The sequence below is a fragment of the Styela clava genome, chromosome 10 (genome assembly GCF_964204865.1).
Source record: "Styela clava chromosome 10, kaStyClav1.hap1.2, whole genome shotgun sequence".
Lineage (NCBI taxonomy): Eukaryota > Metazoa > Chordata > Ascidiacea > Stolidobranchia > Styelidae > Styela > Styela clava.
The window spans coordinates 7,906,998-7,929,479 of NC_135259.1; the positions used below are offsets into that span (position 1 = coordinate 7,906,998).

The 22,482-nt window shown below is 34.5% G+C and overlaps 2 protein-coding genes and 2 long non-coding RNA genes across 4 annotated transcripts in view; 1 reads left to right on the top strand and 3 right to left on the bottom strand.

The window, feature by feature from the left end:
- Positions 1–895: 895 nt before the first annotated feature.
- Positions 896–6,655, top strand: LOC120337766 (thiamine transporter 2-like). Its single transcript, XM_039405648.2, has 8 exons — positions 896–1,721; positions 2,240–2,385; positions 2,566–2,685; positions 3,199–3,496; positions 3,681–3,948; positions 4,537–4,729; positions 5,726–5,881; positions 6,443–6,655. Exons 1-8 carry the CDS (start codon positions 1,602–1,604, stop codon positions 6,573–6,575), a joined length of 1,434 nt encoding a protein of 477 aa, XP_039261582.2. The 5' UTR covers positions 896–1,601; the 3' UTR covers positions 6,576–6,655.
- A 177-nt stretch (positions 6,656–6,832) lies between these two features.
- Positions 6,833–8,985, bottom strand: LOC120338518 (uncharacterized). Its single transcript, XR_005569109.2, has 3 exons — positions 8,854–8,985; positions 7,804–7,880; positions 6,833–7,094 (listed from the first exon to the last, which is right to left on the bottom strand). It is a non-coding gene; the product is annotated as an uncharacterized LOC120338518 (long non-coding RNA).
- Positions 8,986–11,157: 2,172 nt separating this feature from the next.
- Positions 11,158–14,892, bottom strand: LOC120337661 (TBC1 domain family member 31-like). The gene has a single exon (XM_078116836.1). The coding sequence runs from the start codon at positions 14,860–14,862 to the stop codon at positions 11,623–11,625; it is 3,240 nt and encodes a 1,079-aa protein (XP_077972962.1). The 5' UTR covers positions 14,863–14,892; the 3' UTR covers positions 11,158–11,622.
- A 3,492-nt stretch (positions 14,893–18,384) lies between these two features.
- The window catches only part of LOC144428122 (uncharacterized), a 149,710-nt gene continuing 145,612 nt past the window's right edge, over positions 18,385–22,482 (bottom strand). The window contains exon 3 of the long non-coding RNA XR_013478107.1: positions 18,385–18,484. This is a non-coding gene — a long non-coding RNA (uncharacterized LOC144428122). The remainder of the gene's footprint in view (positions 18,485–22,482) is intronic.

The following is a 22,482-nucleotide window of genomic DNA, read 5'->3' on the forward strand; positions in this document are numbered from 1 at the left end:
AATTTAACGTGAAGTGGTTAAGCTGCTGACAATGTAAATAAATGCGACTGTACATAGCATTCATTGATTCAAATTTAATTTCCGATGAAGCTCATTGTGCCCATTCTCTGATGTGTTGATAAAATAAACGATGCTGAGCAGGTTTTGCTTAAAAAGATCGCAAGGTTGTTTATCGGAGCCCCGAAATCACTCAGTTGATGAGTAGCCATGAAACTGTTGTGCTTGGTTTAACGCTTAATTTCAGGTAGTTGTCAGTGGCTAGAAAAGAACTCATTATGAGAGAAAGGCGTGTCCTAAGTTTATCTAAAAGTTGTCATTAGTTGAGATTTTAAATGCGCCATTTACACTATTGACATAGTGTCGGATCGAGTTCACGCGCGCGAGTGTGTAGAAACCGATTACATTGCAAGCTAAGCTATATGTGACTTCGGAACTTGAAGCGAAAGAACTGAAGTTTCATAAGGTGCGTCGACATATGTTGTTTCAAAACGTAAAACTTTGAAACTGTGAGTACAGTTCATATGTCTAACCAACATAATATATCAGAATGAATATAGCATGAAATTAGCATTTGGCTTAAAACAGATCAACTAGGTTTAAGTCTGTAGGATAAAATGTATTTCGATAACGTCCCCAGCCTCCAGCAGTGTATGTTAATATATCCTCTTCACTTCACTCCTCCCTGCCCACTGCCACAATCGCGTACGACTTATATAGAAGTTCGACGCTATCGTAAACAGATTCACAGTGATTCAAAGGCATACTTTTGCTAAAGGGACAATTTGAGTTTTGGTCTAATTAGTATGAGCGTGTGAATATTTACAGCGATCTGTTAGATAAGCGATTTTTTCAAAATAGTACAATTTTTTTGACTAGTTACTTATAGATCTTAATCGGTAAGTATGTTGATAGGTATTTGTCTGTCTGTATGTCTGTGTGTTGGATGCACGCGATATCTCACGAAAGTGAGATTGGATCTGCTGCAGATTTTGCATGTGCATTCATCATAGCTCGGATCAGAAGCCTATTGATTTTGGATGGATTATGTTGTATAATTAGCGAGTTATTAAATAATTAGTGATGGGACACACGGTGTCACTATGGAGTAAGACCACTGTTTTGGGGGATCCCCTAACCTTCAATCGATAAATCTTCGGTTTCCAACCGAATTCTAGTTTAGATCTTTCTGAATCGTCATTTTGTTCAAATTACTAATATTCCCCAAGTCCTATTTGAAATTGCGAAAGTTTCTCAAGTTGGTCGTGAACCTGTACTATAAACATCAATAGACCTACTCGATGAATGCAGTCTCACCAAACATTTCGTTAACTCGTATTATTTATTATAAAATTCAACTATGATGATTGTAGCGTGAAATGAAACAAGAGATCGATGCTTAAATATATGGACACGAAATCCAAAGCAAAGTACTCTTCGTACCGTACCTACCGGTATCAATTAATCCCCGAGTTACGCGTAGCGTCGCGTCGAATCGGAAACAGAAAAATATAGCAAAACATCGGAATATATATCAGATCTCATAGGACAACGATTTTTTCATAACATATTTTAGCTAGCTATTGTTATTTTTAAAGTAATTTATGAGCATGGACGAATCAGAAAGTGGATACAAATGGTTGCGACACACTATTTTGTTGTGTAGTTTTGGATTTTTCACCCACCTAGTACCGTCGGAAGCATTTATAACCCCATACCTGAAAGTGAGTAAACGCATTTGGGAATTCTAACACTTAACTGCTTTGATGAATTATCAACAAGCCCGCTGAGGGAACTATTGCCACTGGGGTCGAACTCATTTAAACCCAAAATCAAGAGAAGGCTCAGGCTAGGACTTCAATCTTATGATAATAATTTTGCCGGTATGATGCACTTTAGATTTTCATCTATTACGCCAGTTGAATTCATATACAAAAAAATCGTTTTATTTTGTGCGGTCCATTTGTTTGAAACGGATCCATATTTTTAATTTCATATTTGAGAGCATATCAATTAATACGATTTAAACTCCTAGTGCACGTATTACACCAATCATTCAGAATTCATTTTAAAACCATGTTGCGCAGCCTCAAAACAAGACAGGAACGCCCAGCTGACAGTATGTATATAGATAATTTGATGCGGTATATGATCTGCTAATCAAATTTCATGATTGCTAGAATTAAGATTACCAAATTCATCACAATCAAACATAATCTCACGCTATTTTTAACCTATCAAGGGTCCTCACAAAAATTTGACAGATCAAGAGCTTGTGAATCAGATTTTTCCGGTTTGGTCATATTCGTACACCGCTTTTCTTATTCCAGTATTCTTACTGACTGACTATCTACGATACAAACCTATAGTAATACTGCAGGGATTGGGGTAAGTATTTGATTTATCATAAATATTTTTGTTGTCAAGAGCTAATAATTTTGGAATTTAAACTTCCTATTTGAATCGGGTTATTGAGTGCTATTAGGTTTTCAATTTTCAAATCAAGAATACAATGTTGGAAAAATTTGCCGTTTGAATCCGTATATTTTTGCTTTGAATCATTAATAGGTTCATCGGATCCTGCACCTTACTGGTGTTTGCAAAAGGAGTTCCAATGATGCAATTAATGCAAGTTTCTTACGGACTCGCAACTGCGTGTTCTATAGGGTACTACTCTTACATATACAGGTTGGTAAAGAGTAAAGACGTAATACGTTTTGAAAGTTACCAATCAACTTCAATATGTTAACAGTAGAGTTTTTATCCCTGAGGGAGTGGGTTTAAAAATGTGGCCGGTAATCTGCATTTAGCTTCGAACTTTTAAATAAGACCAATCGAGCGGGAAAAGATAATTTTGTCGCAGAAGCAAGTTGTGGTTGTCAGGGGCGTAGCCAGAACTTTTCAGATTTCTAATTCTATAGTCTTGAGGATCAAAAATACGTTTCAAGCTACGTATCATTTAAATTGTTGTGTATGGTGACGAGAAATGCCTTTTTTACATTTTAAAAGGGAGTGGAAGGTTCTGAACCACAATCCCCACGAGTACGGCCCTGATGGCAAGTTAGATTTCGTCACGTACATTCTATTTTACATTTTGCACTGGTATTCATTTTATCAATATTACGAACACTAATACAAGCATTATTATTTTTGATATATTTTATCATTAATTGAGCTTACTATCGACTTGTTTGTGTACAGTGTTATTGAACCTGAATATTACCAGAAAGCTACATCATATGTGCGAACTTCAACTAAAGTTGGACTCTTCATTTCGGCCTTGCTGTCTCAATTACTAGTATCTTTGGCTCGCCTGGATTATTACTACCTGAACGTGATTTCATTGATCAACGTTTCAATTGGCTTTGTGATATCTTTGTTTTTGCCTTTCCCAAGTAGAAGTTTGTATTTTTACGGCCAGAATGAAGCTGTCAATAGCAAAATTTCAACGGAGGGTGGAAACAGCTTACTGGCAATCACAGATCCTGGAGAAGAGCACGTACGATATAAAAATAGGAAAATATGGAAAGTAATTTTTTGCGAAGCACTCAGATTTTATGTTAAAGTTAGACATAAACCTATTTATTGCTTTCTGCAAACTATAATTCGCAATGGAAATCGAATTTTTTCGAATGAACTCAAAAATTTTTATCAATATTATTGCATTTTTTCTTGTTTCAAAGCTTGAAAAGGAAACGCAAGGAGGTAAAAGAAGTCAACAGTCCGTATTTTCCAAATGGAAAACAGTTTTGCAGCAGCTATTGGGGGACATACGACAATGTTATTCAAATTCCAATCTCCTACGATGGTCAATATGGTGGGCATTGTCAACTTGTGGCTACAGTTTCGTAGTAAACTATATTCAGAACTTATGGGAAATAATAGCACCTAGCCAGGGAAAAGAATCGGGTGTGTACAATGGTGCAGTAGAAGGCGCTGCACAAATTCTAGGTGAGTACGTATACGTCAAAAATGAGTCTCTTTACTAACTTCAAACTATATTCCCCACGAAGTCGGCGATGTTATAAGTGAATTGTACTTGTAAGAAATCTATAAAGTGATGAAACATATAAATCCATTGGCAAACTGTAACCAGAAAAACCCAGTTGAGCCAATATAAAGATGATGTAACACATAAAGCATAATAGTTCAAATCGATTGATAGCGCTTATAGCAGGCATGGGCGAACTGCGGCCCGCTGGCCAAATCTGGCCCGTTTGGTAATTCAATCTGGCCCACCTGATGCTGCCACAACTAAACTAAAACCAAATTTTGCTGTTTTAGCAAAAAATAGCAAAGGAATTTGTTGGGATTGCGATTAAATTTAGTTTTGGCAAGAGGCTCATCGTTTTCTACTTTTGCTTTTGTAACATTCTAAAGATTGTTCATAAAATGTAACCCTCACGTCATACTTACATGGACCGCCAGTCTAGATGGGCACAATTTTTGGCCCCGGGTCCGAAAACCTTGCTCATCCCTTGCTGCCTATAGTGTAATTGCTGACATGTCAATGAATTTCTGTATAAAAAAAATGTTCAGGCGCTGCAGCTGCATTCTCGGTTGGATACATCAAAGTGGATTGGAAAAAATGGGGTGAAATGTTTTTGGGGTTTGGTTCAGTTATAAATGCGGGACTTCTTTTTGTAATGTATATGACAAGTGAAATACTGATTTGCTACGTTGCATACGCTATGTTTATAGGGCTCTACAACTTCGTCATAACCATTGCACAGTAAGTACATATATATATTTATATACGAGCAGGGGTTTCCATACACCTCACTATAGGGGTGAACACCCCCCTTCCCCTCTAAAATTACAAACACTCCTCCACCTAATTTTCAGGTGTGACACCAATACTTTAATTCTTAACGTAAATAAAATTGTATTCAAATATTCAGAAAATGGCTCATATGCCAGTGAAGATGATCAAATACGTAACACATTTTTATAAGTTACAAATAGTTTTATCACTAATACCAAAATATCTACCACTTCCTATATTTGGAAACATGCGTAATATAATATATATAGTAATATTTACATGCGTAAGAAAGGTGACCTAATTACAATATTGTTCCCTTCTATAAACCAGATCATTTTAAACAATGATGTGAATATTAGCTTAATAAGCGCTAAATATAGATTTTGCTATATGTCATGTTTCATACTACGCTTGAGTGCTACGTTTATATAATATCATCTTAAAGCGGTTGTTCAAATATGTTGTGTTTAATTTTCTGTCTACGTGTTTTATGTTTTCATGCTCACTTGCAAGTAGAGCAATATTTAATTACTTATGATGGAACCTATGCTATGCTCGTTTAAGACATAAACATAAACGAAATGGTAGTATTGAATGTGGTGGTTGTTCTCAATCCAGTACAAGGTAGAAAACTCTCGAGTATAATTTGTTGTAGAAGCCGATTGATGACATAGCAAAATGCCCTCGTCTGCATTTTAGTACCGTAGGACTGGTTCGATAAGTTACGAATACAATAGTGCCATATTTCTAGTCAAATTGGATAACGGTAATTTGGCCTGGAGTCTGATACTTTATTTATGAAACACTCTTTGACAAAATGTTTTAAGCACTGTAACGAGAAATCAAATATTGGTGATGTCATTCAACAGTTCAATCGGCAGGAATAATTTTATTTGTTATTTTACGTTCAAATATTGGCGTTTTTATAATATTATGCATTCTTAGCACTCCTCACTTTTTAAGATTTCAAATTGCCATCGGACTGTCCACGGAACGTTTTGCTCTTGTGTTTGGGATAAATACATTTGCTGCAGTTGTTTTGAATTCAATATTAACGTTGATAATTGTAGATGATGCTGTACTGGGTTTGGACGCCAAAACACAGTTTTTATTTTATAGGTAAGTATGATGTTACTATACAGTCACGTTTAAAACTTCTATAAAAAAAAATCAAGTGACATTCACAGGCTAAGGACGCCAACAGAATTGATAATTGTTTTGAGGTGACGAAATATCGTATTCCCCTGGAATATCGCTTGCGCCAGGACAGGAACTTCTCGCACATTTCCAAATACATTTATATGTTCCCAGTGAAAACATTGAACTATACAATCGTCGACTGTAGCAACGCTGGGAAATCCTGTATCAACGGCTAATATGCTATATCTAAACTGTTGGTGTTTTCAGTAGGGACTCGCGAGCCGAACAATGTATCAAATAAAAAATCACCACGGTCCATGACGCAAAAAACTACTCTGTTATGGAAGACATGTTAACTTGATGGTTCGACGTATCTACTCAATCCCCCCGTCCCCCAAAATTGTATAGCCTATACTTGCATTGGTTATAATATAGAAAAGCATATAATAGCATATATTTAAATATTATATATATATATATATCACCAGCATCGCGCTACTCTTATATTAAAGTACACTTGAATATTGATATTGTTAACAGTGTCTATTTCGCTATCATTGCTGCTGCATATCTGTGTCATGGCGGATATATTTTGCGCAAACAATGCCATATTCAAAGAAACAGAAATCTAGATGTCGCGGAAGAACCAACAATTGATGACGAAAAGTTGTGAATTTGCCGGCGCTGTTAAATGTATTTGTTTTTATTAATTTTTATTCAAATGTGCTTTAAATTGTGAAAGTTTTCAATAAATGCTACATATATTATTTCAGAGTTGTCCGAAGCGCAAAAATTATCTCAGTCAGCAGTATATATTTATTGATGACAGTGGAAAGCTGACCGCTATGTCTGTCAACTATACCGTTTAGACATTCTTATGCCTTTGGACAGAGTTGTAAGCAGACCCACTTTCAAAATATAAGGCCTGGCCAAACAAGTATCATCTAATCCGATCTAATCATTTTGATTTTATTTAAGCTTTAAAGTCGTACTAAAGGACTGCTCTAATATTATCTTACTGTCATCCGATAGCACAAAATTTAATGACGTTGATTTAAAACAAATTTACTGCATATATACAAAAACATTTTGAATTTGAAAAGTTGAGCAAAAAATTCATCATCATCCTTTTCATTGCGATGCATAATTCATCCATTCAACCATTAATCAAATTCAAACAGTTCCATCTCGACTGTAAAAAAGAAATAGATGATCAAAATACTGCATGTTACCTGATTTAAAAATAGTCAAATACAATATATCTGTATATATACTTTGAATTTAATTTTGAATTTTTGAATAATCTGGCTCTTTCTATGCATGTGACCAGTGGTGGGATTCAGTCGGTTCGCACCGGTTCTATAGAACCGTCTCACGGAATTTTATGAGATCAGCGAACCGGTTAGCAATACTGGTTACTGTCAATGACTTTTTGTAACAGAACCGCGTGAAAAATACGACTTTTGTGATGGAACCGGCTGACAAATAAATTGAATCCCACCACTGCATGAGGCCCTTTCTTGCCAAACGATCGCCAATTCGCAGTTAAATTAAAGACTACTAATATTGTTTTTACCCTTTACAAGTCTATCCTAATTTTTTTATGATATATATATTCAGCTGCCAAGGACCAGCTGGAAGAATCACTAAAAATTGAGTCCGCGCACAAGCTGGTGTTATATTCGAGCTCAAAATTCAATTTATTTGAATGGAACTTCAAATCAGATATAAATGCTATATTCTAGGTAGTCATTTTGAAACGCTTAATTCCTTAAAGGCAGGAAAATGTTCTATTTGGTAACAATTAGAACAATAAAGTATTTTAAAAGTGACTGAATAGTTATGTCATTTTACGAATGCATATGGATAATAGTGGATATATGATAAAAAAAAAACTCAACGGATTTCATCGTCGCACGAGTGAACACTTCTTTTCTTCTTTCCGGGAGGAGGCCACGTAGGTCCTGGAATCCATCTTCTGCGAAACACAAAATAATTAAATAATTTTATTAAACAAAATGGTAAGCCCAATTCTAATTGTCAGCAAATGTAACAAGTGCATATACAAACAACAATTGCATGTGAGATCTTATTACATGCGCGATCACGACCTGAGACCTGAACTTCAAGAAACACTTGTTCTTATATGTGGCTGTGATTGGACATCAAATTTAAAAAATAGAGGAAGCTACTAAAAATATGACAATTTAGAAAAAACATCATGTGACTTGGATTATACAAAACTAATATAAGATAAGTATGAAATATATTATAGATTTATATATAGCTTATAATATATGACCTATTCAGTCCAACTATAAGGCGTACTTGTGACTTGTGAGTACATCCCAAATAATTGAGCGATGATACTTAATTAAACCGCATACGGCAGTCGCAAACTGCCGTACACGAACAACTTTTTGAGGAACGAACGATCTCAGTTTTATTTGATAACAACAATAAGTCAATAATGCTCGAAAATTTAGTATTATTTGCGTATGGGTGTATATTCTAATAATGGCTGTTGTGAGGCACTTGTTTTGTACTAGCCTAAGCAGCGAAAGCAAAAGTTGTCACTGGTGTGACTGTCGTTTACTTGCCGAACGTCTCCACCATTAGTTGTAATTAACTCAGGAATAGAAGTTACAGGTGCGCCGTAAAGTATAATGCGGATATCTAGGAGAAAATTAATGTAGCCTACACACTACCGGAAATGCAGATATTTGGCCCAGTAGTACAAGAATTTTGGTGATCACCGACATGAGTAATATGCCTAACTGCTCACCAAACGTTCGATAATAATGCATTTTTCGCTCAGGTGTATCATTACAAAATTGACTGTTCTAAAGCAAAATTATTGTAACAGAATAGACGATTCATTTCGAAGTTTAGGAAGAAATATTGATACATCATCGACCAAATACAATTTAGAAATACAATAAAAAAATTACCTTGTTTTTGTCGCTACTTGTCCTTCGGTTAGTTGATTTTCCAATATTACAGCAATCACAAGGAAAAATACGAGGTAAGCAGATATTAATTTAGACATCATAACGGTAAATAATAGTTTCTTTGATTTTATGAACCTTAAACAATATATATATATATATATAGTTAGTTATTTTGGAAGTTTATCACGTCAAAGCAACTTTGAAATTTCGTTTTATATAGACTCAAGCATCCCCAGTTTATAATCTACTTCTAGTAGACGCATCAATAACGTTTTATAAAACTTAGCCAAAACAACAAATTTTTCATGTAGTCATGTTGATACATTGTACATAAATTTAAGGATAAATCTTCAGTGCCAAATGAGCAAAACCACCGCAGTTTCTCACCAAAAATCGAAAGAAAATGTTTACAAAGAGATAGGTCGTGAAAACTTATAGGTGACGCAAAGCAGTTAAAATATGATTGCGTGAAATTACTTATAATTCATATCGATAACTACATTAGTCATACTCAAACTACCTTTTCCGAAACACTCTATCAAATAATTATTTTATACAAAATAGTTCAGGGTTGAGTTTAATCAACCTAAATTATTTATTTATGTGTCGATCCTTATCGCCATTTGGAATTCTAATTATTGATAGATATGATACGAATTGCAAAGTTGATATAATTTTCGAAGAAGCTATATTGTGCCACAAAACGAGATGCAAAATGATCGAAAATTGCTTGATTAGCGTGACTAAGCATAGAGGTATTCATAATTTTCCAAATAGGTTAGCGAAATATAGGTTTATTCTCGATTTTTTTATCGTTGTATAATAACAAAAAAAAGGTCTCTTCATTTGATACAAGTCCACTTGGAACTTAGCTAAAGTGTAGACCCCTCTATTATAAATGATTTTCAGCCTTACGGTTTATCCCAGATCCCTCCACCGTGTATAATTTGCTAAGTCTGTTTATATATCATATTATCAATGCTTTTCCGGAGCGTTTTTGTAAACCAAATAACATAAAGCGTATTTGGTGCCATGCAACCACGCACGATATACCTTTAAAGGTGAACTATTTTGAGAATTCTACTTTAATTAAAATCAAACGGAGAAAATTTAGAGTGAAGTAGTAACTCAGAGTAAGTTTTAAAAAATAAATAGGCCCAATAGCCTTCATCAGACTTCTCTCAGTCTAAATATGAGTTGCGTAGAAAAAGCAATTTTTCAAACAACAACAATCAGTCCTACAGCACCGTCAACAACAATAAGAATATCGCATAACGATCCATAAGTAAATTTCGTGTCAAATTAACTGGATATATCCGTTTATTTCTCTGATGTTTTCGCCAAACCCACAGCGTTTTCCTTATCTTGATAACTATCGAACAACATCCACACACTCCTACGAAATAACCGACAATCATCTAAATTAGGAAAAGTAACATATTCGACATTTGCGAATAGCTACGTCAACAACTTTTTTTCGATATTTCCCTCGTCTAATAATTCAAAACGATTTCCGGCATTATCTATCATTTTGGGCCTTTTTTGTATTAACCATTTTTAGCTTTATTTTATACAAAACGTCATTTTAATATGCATTATGTAACGTTGAAGTCAGCTTCTATCAGTTGTATTTGAACATAATATAAGTCTTAAGATAGTAGCAATCTCAATTTTTTTAAAACTGATGTGTGTGTTATCTTTCAATATTAACTTTATACCTTCCAGTTTCACACTTCTACTTATTTTAAAGCTTTTTGTAGCATTTCTACTGATTTTTAATTTTTTTTTATATAAAAATTTCCCTCTTTTTGCGTGATGTAATGTTTTATTGTTATAAATAAAACTTTTGTCCCATTTTCAATCGAATTTTCTTCCCCTTACACAAACGTTAGTGCAAGAACAATTTTTTTCGTTAAAATGAATGTTAATGTAATATTTTTTTACCTTGTAAATTCCTGAATCAATTGTTCGCATTAACTTAAATGCTTTCTCCTTTGGAAATATCTTTCCCCATCCATTCTAACAGTTATGTCGATATTGGATTCATCGAACATTTTAAAAGTTTTCTATTGGCATGAAACGTTAGGAGCCTACAGTTATCAAGCGACAATCGTGCCACGGTAATAAATCTATAAATGTGCCTTTGTCACTGAATAAATACACAGACTATACGAACTAAGAATATCTGGAGCATGACTCTCAAAACATACAATTCCTTGAGGATTACCAAACTGAGGCAATTGAAATTACCTGTAAATTTCCATCGCCGTCCAAGTTCGTCTCAGCATTACATCAGTAAAAAAGTAAAGAAAATATAAGATTTATATTGAGTTTAAAACATTTACATTAAATGGATTCAATGCTATCATAAAAGCATTACAAATAAAAAAAAATTGATTCCAGTCTACAAAATGAAAGAAGTTATTGATAATCTAAGATGAAATCAAATAATACAGAAATTATAAAGCGATTTCTGAGGTTGGATATACCAGTTACCAGAATTTTTTAATATTTCAGAATATTGAGCTCAGTTCCATCTATTCCAATTTACCTTGAGTATTTAAGAGAATGACATTTTCAAACAACAAAATACAGATAAGACTTTAAATTTTAAGAAGTTATCTAAGTTACATATTAGAAAAAAATAAATCAATATCATCTGATAGTTAGAATTGTCGCAAATGAAGCGATTCATGGCAAAAATATTAGTTCATACAAAATCAACAAATATTCTGCATCTTAGAGAAACACATAAACATGGGATTCGATTTACTTATATTTGAATGTGGGTGGAGGATCCCGTCTTACATGTTGAGATACTAAACGTTGACGGAGTTCTCTAACTTCATTCATGAGTTGTTTTTCTCGTTCCTCGAATGTCATTCGACCTCGATCTGTTGTAAAAAGTGAAGATGATGATTCTTCTGTTTCAGTGGATAGGCTATTCAAGCACCGGCTATTAGGAAATGACATCATTGTTTGCTCACAATCACCTTCTTTATTTGTGTCATTAATAATTCTCTCGTATTGGCTAACATTTCTTTTTTCGCGACCTATTGCTTGTATTCTCTCTTCTTTTGCATCGAGAAGTTCTTTTTCCAGTGTGACAAGTTCTTCTCTCGCTTTATGAAGCTCACTGTCTTTGGCATCCAACAATTCACGTAGTTTTTCATTAATGAAACCATGTTGTTTTCTATGTTCTGCATTCCCTGCTAAGACTCTTTCTAGATCACGTTCTCTTTGTTTTGTATCAAGTATATGCTGCTGAATGACTTCTGCTTGATGTTTGGTGGCATCCCTCTGAAGCTCTTTCTTGGCAATTCTCTCTTCCCATTTTCGAACAGATTTTAATTCAGCATCCGTCTGTTTTTGTTGAAGTCGGCTAAAAGTATGTGCTTCCGAATTTTGTTGATGGCGATATTCCTGAACTTTGTCTTGGTTTTTGTGAGTGAGATCAGCTTCATGTTGAGCCATTTGTTGCTCAAGTTTTATTCTCTGTCCTTCTAGTTCCAGACCTTCAATCTCAACATCTTCTATTGCTGCTGCAGTCTCTTGTTCTCTAAGGCGAGCAGTTCTTTGTATTTCATCTTCTAATCGTTGTATATCGGTCTCCTTTTTCATTTGCTGATGTTGCACAAATCTCAATCTTGCGGCATCCAGAAGTTGAAGTTCACGAACTCTCAGTTCCCGTTTCATAGCAGCAAGACGCATTCTCTGTGATCCAAGTTTTTGATCTTCATCCATGAGAATCTTTCTTCTTTTTTCCTCAGCTTCTGAGAGCATTTCTTGTTTCTGATACCAAGCTTCATCTTCTAACTTCCTATTAGATATCTCCTGAGCGAGTTCCTCAGCTACCTTTCTCTCTCTTAAATACTCAATTTCATCTTTCTTTATTCTTTCACGTTCACGAGCTTGGTAATCAACAATAAATTTGGGATATTTGTTGAAGACAGGATATGCCGTTCCATTCGGTAGAGGTTTAAACGGCTCAATAAGTGACTGAATTTCAATATCCTTCGGTGTGGATTCCATGAGATGATATGTTTCACGTATGACAGCATTGAGATCCAATGAATTTCTGTTATGAAAGAAAAACTTGATGTCATCACCATTATCAGTTCGTAGCAAAGCCGCTCTGCATGAAGTACAATAAGCAACAACACCATAAAGAATAAACGAGGGGTCATTTGAAAGTATGTGATCAAAAAATCTCAACCATTCCGCCCTTGTAAATACTTCGGTAAAAAGCGTTTGAAGCAGAGGCCAAGCATAATGCTGAGTTGTAACTTTGAATTTAATAAAATGATGAAGTAACTTTTTATCATGATGTGCTAGAACATTTTCAACAGCACTGAGAATACCAAGTGGAGGATTAGGAAAGAATTCGAACCAATGTTGACACCAGTTGATCAAAAATGTGGCAACCATCTCAAAGCAAATCAAGTGATTATTTTGAAAAAGTTTTACAAAAGGAAACACAGTTGATGGTAGGCTGTCTAATTCCGCAAATATAACAGACCAATGAGCGAGAGCTGACAGAATCTTCTGTAATATTCTCTGAAGTCTTCCACTTTTAATGGGATATTGCTCTTGTAATGCTGCATAAGACAGATGTGTTCCTTTTTTGACCAAAGCTGAAAATGCAGATGTGTTTTCTGGTAATTGCAACATACTTCTCCAAATAAACATCCTGTACTGCTCTGGATATTCACCATGACCTTTTAATACTTTCAAAAGTCTAGATTTTGACAAACCGTTTGGTAGATCATCTTCTGTACGAACGGTTTCATCTTCAACATATTTATTGTATCGTATTCTACCTGTCGTTACAGTGTTGTTTAGAGGCCTTCTTGCAGTTTGCTGCAATGTGCTGTCAGGAAATTTAGACACATCGAATGAAGTCCCAGTGTCAACAGAAACTTTGTGCTTCCATATGTCGCCAACAACTTTAACGAGAGGACCAGGGGGTTTATTCAAATCAGCACAAAGTGACGGCACATCATAGAAAACAAGTGATCCACCAAGGGTTATAGCAGCAATGTGTTCACCTACAGAACTGATGGATATGCTCGTGATTCTGTCGTCATCTCTTGGTGATACAATTTCAAAAACGAGACGACAAGTCTCCAAATCAATGAACTGTACAATACCATCTTGGCTTATAACTCCCAAAATTTTATTCGCACCATTGTCAAATTTATCTGGTAAAAACAAAATATCTTTAACGGAAGTTACATGTGGCGGCATCTGCACAATACGAATTATTCGTAATGTTTCAAGAGAGTACACATGAAGTAGATTTGATTTACCAGCTGCTACAAGAGTTTTTCCGTTTCTTGTAACAGCGTAAGATCGGTAGTCAATGGGATCAGCTTGAGAATTGCATTTCAACTGATATTTCCATTCTAAGGTTTCCGCGTCCCATGCAAAAATTGTGTTGTCTTTGAAACAGGTCATAATCAAGTTCGTTTGTGGTATAAAAAATACTTTTCGAATTCCAACGGAAGTCATGACATTTAGTTTTCTTTTCCGCTCAAATGTTTCAATATCCCAAAGTTGAGCAGTATCTTGTGATGTAGTTATAGCAACATTGCCATCGCCGTTAATAGAAATAGTATGAACTGCGGTATCATGTCCTCTCATCCAACTTATAAGCTCTTTAGTCTCGGTAGAACAGCATTTTAGTGAAGTATCTGCCAATGCAATTAGGTATTCTGATTGATTCTGCAGACCAGTGGCAATGCAGGTACATGCTTGACCAGTGTTTTGTATGATAGAAAATCGATTTTCTACGAGGTCAAACAAGTACACAATTCCAAGATGATCTCCGACAATCAATCTTTCGTGTCCAGCGACGAAGGATGACTTTAAAATTCGATGACGTTTACCAGATTTCACTCCAATCCCAGAATGAGAAATGCTGCACATAACTCCGTTATTTGCATATGGATTTGGTTTACGGAACCATATTCTTCCACTGGTTTTTCCAGTCAAATCCAACTCCAACATGATTGAAAACGCTGAGATTTTTATAATGTATTGCTATGTTTCAATTGAAAAAATTGAATTATTTAATTGAGAATCTATCATAATTTAACAGATATTGATAGAACCATATTGGGACTGCATGAAATTTAGATGTCAAATTAATTATGAATTAAGTATTCATGACTTGAATTAACATATTTTATGTCATAAATTCATGATTTTGTAATATGCTTTTAAATCAATTCGAAAATCTGACAATCTATTTTTTTTAAATCAATTCCAAGTGGAATCCTCATTTCTGTATTTAGTGCATAACAAATATCGATTTGGACAAATAGATATAAAGATTTTATTGAGATAGTTGGTTATCCAAAAATTGTCAATATTAGAACTCAGCTGCATTGAGCTAGTAAAATACTGAATACCTGAGAAGCAGAGGCATTGCACTATTAACTTTTTCCATAATGAAAATAGAACATACCTTATTTCATAAATAATACAACAGTCTGACAGTATGTAAATATATTATAAACATCTATGGACAGAAGCATTTATCGGGTATAGTATAGTTTACTTCCAGTGGGCGTAGCATAACGATTTTTGCATATGTTATTCCTAACTCTCACCTGACTATGCCATCCAAAAATTAAGTCACTACGACGACACCATCACGTCATAGGGATTGCCAAAGTATAATTACGATCGCCCGAAATGGCATCTGCGCCGCCGATAAGAACTTGCTAAAGCCGGCGATCTCTCTCTTATCGTGATCGTTGCGACGAGAAAACGAGAGAAATAGCTTGCTCGATTTCGGGTTATCGTCTGCGCGTTTTGGACGACCATCCGCATACTTCGGTGGGCCTTATTACGCCACTGTGACGTCGGAATGACGTAATTTTTTTCGGTGACGTAGTCAGGTGGGGGTTAGGATTAACATATGCAAAAATTGTTGAGCCAGGCCAACTAGAAGTGGATGTGGTACTAAACTATACCAGACCCCATTTATCATTATTATGATCAAGTTTCCAAAAAAAAAATAACTGGCTACCGTACGTAACTAATCCCATACCGGTACCCTGATATGGACTGGTGTCCGGACAAGATTTTTTTTTCATCGAATTTCATATAGGCTATACAAATTAGCCTATCTACATTTTTATCCGCTTTCTAAGGAGAGCAATACCAGGTACGGTATTTTATATTTAAATATACTGATATACCAATGGAATTTCTCACGATTCAAATTTTATATCGCGCTATTGATAACAGTAGAATAACTGCACAGTAAAATTAAATAGCCTAGTATGCAAAAGTCAAAATTTATATTAAAATGTATTCTGATTAATTCTAATATCATTGAATAAACAAAAAAAAAAGACCTGCTCTGTAAACTGGAAAAGCGAAACAGTCAAATCAATTAAAATCGAACTTTTTGAAACAACCGGCAAACCGAAATTAGGATTTCTGACAACTAGCGGTATACGAACCCTTAAAATTATGTCGCAAGATGGCAATATTAAGTCAGCACTAAAATGAATTGAAATTGTTATTTAACAGAATTGCCAAAACAGTCATCTGAAGAGAAGGGAATGTAAAAAAGGGAGGGGTCTCCCTAAAACCAGGCACTCGCGAATTCAGGCACTTTTTCAGGCACCATTTCAGGCACTTTGATATTTTTTTATTTTTACAGTACGTCATTGGGATTTCCAATTTACCTGACAAGATAATTAGACTTTAAATAATTTTTGCATCCCTATATTGCAATAAAACAATATTATTTCCGATTTATTAGGGTATAAATAATTTTTCAATAGTAAAATGTGGCAACATTGATTACAAAATATAGAAAACAGGCACTTGTGAAATTTCAGGCACTTGGTCAAAACCTATTTTACAATGTATCTGATTACTCTAAAGCAGAAAATTGAATATAAACACTTTGTATGGTTGAATTTACAACCTTTTGGTAAAATACAATACCGTTTGTGACTGACGGAGGCGTGTCATATTTCGCAAGTGCCTGATTTTTCATTTTTCTCGGTGACAGTTGCCATATTTTTTCGCAATTATTTTCCTAAATTATTTGGGTCAGCACTTCCATTCTTTGCTTTCTAACGCAAATTCACTGTTCCACAACAATTTGAGCGTTTTTAGTATTGCAATGAGCAATACCATTTGACAACATATAGTCAACCATCGTACTTTCTGGATTTATTTGAAATTGAATATGAATAATAAAATCTGGCAACCTCAAGCACAAAATACTAAAACCAGGCACTTGTGAAATTTCAGGCACTTTGTAACAACCTATTTCTCGATGTTTTTACTTACTTTGAAGCAGAAAACTAAAATATACACTCTTTTGTATGATTGAAATGACGTCTTTTTGGTAAAAAACAAGAACGATTGGGACTGGTCATGAGGGGTCAAATTTCGCAAGTGCCTGATTTTTCATTTTTATCGACAACCGTTGCCATATATTTTCGCAACAATTTTTCTAGATTATTTGCGTCAGCACTTACTATTATTTGCTTTCTAACGCAAATTCATTGTTCGACAACAATTTGAGCATTTTTAATATTGCAATGAGCAATGCCATTTGACAACATATGATCAACCATCGTACTTTCTGGATTTATTTGAAAATTGAATATGAATAATAAAATCTGGCAACCTCAAGCACAAAATACTAAAACCAGGCACTTGTGAAATTTCAGGCACTTCGTAAAAACCTATTTCTCGGTGTTTTTACTTACTTTGAAGCAGAAAACTAGAATATACACTCTTTTGTATGATTGAAATGACGTCTTTTTGGTAAAAAACAAGAATGATTGGGACTGGTCATCAGGGGTCAAATTTCGCAAGTGCCTGATTTTTCATTTTATCCGACAACCGTTGCCATATATTTTCGCAACAATTTTTCTAGATTATTTGCGTCAGCACTTACTATTCTTTGCTTTCTAACGCAAATTCATTGTTCGACAACAATTTGAGCATTTTTAATATTGCAATGAGCAATACCATTTGACAACATATGATCAACCATCGTACTTTCTGAATTTATTTGAAAATTGAATATGAATAATAAAATCTGGCAACCTCAAGCACAAAATACTAAAACCAGGCACTCGTGAAATTTCAGGCACTTCGTAAAAACCTATTTCTCGATGTTTATACTTACTTTGAAGCAGAAAACTAAAATATACACTCTTTTGTATGATTGAAATGACGTCTTTTTTGGTAAAAAAGAAAAACGATTGGGACTTGTGATGAGGGGTCAAATTTCGCAAGTGCCTGATTTTTCATTTTTTTCGATTACAGTTGCCATATATTTTTGCAATATATTTCATAAAATCATTTTCGTCAGAACTTAGTACTTACTATACTTTGCTTTCTCGGTAAAATGTTTATTTAGACAATCCGATGTATATTGAGTGCTATTCTTATCGCTAATTTCAATTCGACGTCTGCCCGAAGGTGGTACAAGTAATTATATTTGAAGTGAGTACATACCTCTTCAAAACGCCCAGATGGAATATTGAACAAGTCGGAGTCAACAAAAATTCAATCACATTTGGAACGTTGTCGCACTGCATCGTCGCCACTCATATACTCTGACATTCCGATGCATGAATTTTGCTTTCTGGAAAATAATAATTGGAGTGTCTGTTAAAGTGCGATATGTATACGGGAGCACGTACAATATCAATGCTTCGTTTGCAAGCGTTGGTATCATTATACATGTGAGAAAGTATCGAAAGCGAAATTGTGGAAGTGTAAAATTTGTATTCGGTAAGTCGGTGTTGCCAATGTGGGTATTTTCAGGGCGCTCCCGTAGTAGCCTATGTGCTCCAAGATACTATGTTCGGGTTGTGTGCCAACTTTGTGCACATACTACGGGAGCACTATTTTCTGCACAACCTATTCTGATGCTCATTCGCGACATGAAGAAACTATACGCCCGACATATAAAAGTAGCAAAATATACACAAAACCTTTTCATGTTTAATTTCAGAACTGACATTTAGAATTTTCAATTCTTAGATCTGTGGTTTTACCTAATTGCAAGATACGTAAATCATATCATGTCAAAATAGAAAAAATAGTAAGGATTTTCATTGGATACTCAATATTTCTAATAATTTTCAAACTGAAAGCTTCGATTAGTGTTCACTCATACACTTCCCTTGTGAAGTTGTGTTTTTAATGTTTTATCTCCTTAATAAATTCAAATTCAAATTTATATCCCCAATTACTGATGAAGAAAGATCTATAATCGAGAGTTTAATACGGCTTCTGTGACATTAAAAACAATTACTGTTTTACGTTTTTATATATTTGTAACTTTTTGAATAACGCAAAAACCTTTGTTGACTGACTACTGGCGTGTTGAATATTGAAGGATTTTTATTGTAACATTCGTTTAACGATGCTTTTAAGCCTAACTTTGGGCATATCAGCTACCTGATGTCATTCGCGGAGCGAATTTTGTTTAGGTGACATTGCCATCTCGTGTTTACCATCCTGTAGTCATTCTTCTTATTTAGGAACTACGTGTTTTACAGTTGGCTGTTACAGCATGAAATATTGTACAAATAATTCTACGTAAACTATCCATGAAATCCATTCCATAAACTATCCATGAAAAAATATTACAGTCAGATCTTCAGGTTGTAAAGAATATTATACAACAGCAACAGCAAGTGATTGAATATCTTTATTGTAGCCGTAGTTGAACACCGCTGGTTGTCAATATAGATTTTGCACAGGCTTTTATACATTTTGTGAACGGTAAATTATGTTCTATTAGGGGATAATGTGACTTGGATACGTTTTATAAAAAATTCTATACGACATAAGTCAATTGTTTCTGTTATGTAGTTTATATGAAGTCATAGGCCAAATTACATTATTAAAATCGTCGTCCGATAACAATAATTAAAACTGGAATTTCGAACTAATATTGCCAGAAGACAAATTAGGTTCTTTATAACAATGCGATTGTTGCTACCTGGGTAATATATTACGTCGAAATGTTTAGAAGAAGTTTTGAACCAATTTCAAGGGTTCCGAACATTACTATAAAGATGTCGTCTGAATAACTAATATTCTTTACAGATCTGTCAAATTTAAACCCGTATTTAAATAATACATATGTCATACTTTTCAATTAATAAAAATAAACAACACAATGTCATTCAAACTTTACAATATTCAAATAGTTTTGCAAAAGCGTGATTGCTTTAATTAAATACCGATTTCCGGATGTAGATACTGATGTTAAAAGTTTAATTCCATTTATGCTAAGTGAAGCTCTCATACAAACATTGACTTTTATAAAATAATGCAATAGGGAAACAACATATAAAAAAAAAGACAAAAATTATAGAGATATGGCAACGACCATTGACAAAACCAAAAAATCAGGCACTTGCTAAATTTGCCACATTCCTACCAGTGACAGTTCTTCTTGTTTTGAACAATAAAAATACCAAATTCAGTCATACAAAATATGTATATTTGGATTTTCGGCTTTAAAGTAATCAAAAACATCGGGAAATGGTTTTTTACAAAGTGCCTGAAATTTCACAAGTGCCTGATTTTAGTATTTTGTGCTTGCGGTTGCCAGATTTTATCATTCCTATTCAATTTCAAATAAATCCAAAAAGAACGATGGTTAGCTATATGTTGTCAAATGATATTGCTCATTGCATTATTAAAAACGCTGAAATTGTTGTATAAATAGGAATTTCCTTTAAAAAGCAATGATTAGTAAGTTCTGACGAAAAAGATTTTATGAAAAGTATTGCAAAAATATATGGCAACTGTAATCGGAAAAAAGGAAAATTCAGGCACTTGCGAAATTTGACCCCTCATCACAAGTCCCAATCGTTTTTCTTTTTTATCAAAAAAGACGTCATTTCAATCATACAAAAGAGTGTATATTTTAGTTTTCTGCTTCAAAGTAAATATAAACATCGAGAAATAGGTTTTTACGAAGTGCCTGAAATTTCACAAGTGCCTGGTTTTAGTATTTTGTGCTTGAGGTTGCCAGATTTTATTATTCATATTCAATTTCAAATAAATCCAGAAAGTACGATGGTTGACCATATGTTGTCAAATGGTATTGCTCATTGCAATATTAAAAACGCTCAAATTGTTGTGGAACAATGAATTTGCGTTAGAAAGCAAAGAATAGTAAGTGCTGACGCAAATAATCTAGAAAAATTGTTGCGAAAATATATGGCAACTGTTATCGAAAAAAATGAAAAATCAGGCACTTGCGAAATTTGACCCCTCATGACCAGTCCTAATCGTTCTTGTTTTTTACCAAAAAGACGTCATTTCAATCATACAAAAGAGTGTATATTTTAGTTTTCTGCTTCAAAGTAAGTAAAAACATCGAGGAATAGGTTTTTACGAAGTGCCTGAAATTTCACAAGTGCCTGGTTTTAGTATTTTGTGCTTGAGGTTGCCAGATTTTATTATTCATATTCAATTTCAAATAAATCCAGAAAGTACGATGGTTGACCATATGTTGTCAAATGGTATTGCTCATTGCAATATTAAAAACGCTCAAATTGTTGTGAAACAATGAATTTGCGTTAGAAAGCAAAGAATAGCAAGTGCTGACGCAAATAATTCAAGGAAATAATTGCGAAAAAATATGGCAATTGTCACCGAGAAAAATGAAAAATCAGGCACTTGCGAAATATGACACGTCTCCATCAGTCACAAACGGTATTGTATTTTACCAAAGTGTTGCAAATTCAACCATACAAAGTGTATATATTTAATTTTCTGTTTTAGAGTAATCAGATACATTGTAAAATAGGTTTTGACCAAGTGCCTGAAATTTCACAAGTGCCTGATTTCTATATTTTGTAATTAATGTTGCCACATTATACTATTGGAAAATTATTTATACCCTAATAAATTGAAAATAATATTGTTTTATTGCAATATAGGGATGCAAAAAATTGTTTAAAGTCTAATTATCTTGTCAGGTAAATTGGAAATCCCAATGACGACGGTAAAAATAAAAAATATCAAAGTGCCTGAAATGGTGCCTGAAAAAGTGCCTGAATTCGCAAGTGCCTGGTTTTAGGGAGACCCAAAAGGGAGAAGATTGGCAACCCACAACAAGTTTATTAATCTTTATTCGGTTTTTATCGTATCGTTAGAGATCTGTTGTCAAAACCCAATGGAAAAATGATTCAATTCCACAAGAAACAGGCTACAGTATGAAGTAAAAGTGTACGGTACCGGTACCGGTACCGGTACAGACTTGAGGAGCTTGGGTAGTTTCTGAAGTTAGATGAGTCTGTGAGTGGATCAAGACTTCTGTTTTTTAGTTGGCAGAACCGGTACCGTTCAGCCGTTAGTGACAGTACCGGTACCGGTATGTCGGCAATACCTGTACAGAACCGTTTTAATCTGTAGAGCCCAGCTTGCTGGTTAGGATTAGAGGGCTGAAGGTTGGATCTCATATTTTAGTTATCACGGATAACTACTGAACTATGAGATACCGTAGGGTACCTATGGTAAATACAGAAATATGTAAAATCATACCGGTATCCTAACTTCTGAACTTAGGGCTCTGTGGGGAGTGGAAAACAGCATATGGACACAGGGAACTAA

Bases quoted from the DNA above. Each gene is read 5' to 3' on its own strand.
- LOC120337766 (XM_039405648.2), top strand. From the start codon at position 1,602: ATGAGCATGGACGAATCAGAAAGTGGATACAAATGGTTGCGACACACT. The intron at 4,730-5,725 runs GTAAGTACATAT...TCACTTTTTAAG, and splicing joins TTCGTCATAACCATTGCACA to ATTTCAAATTGCCATCGGAC. The intron at 5,882-6,442 runs GTAAGTATGATG...TATTGTTAACAG, and splicing joins ACACAGTTTTTATTTTATAG to TGTCTATTTCGCTATCATTG.
- LOC120337661 (XM_078116836.1), bottom strand. From the start codon at position 14,862: ATGTTGGAGTTGGATTTGACTGGAAAAACCAGTGGAAGAATATGGTTC.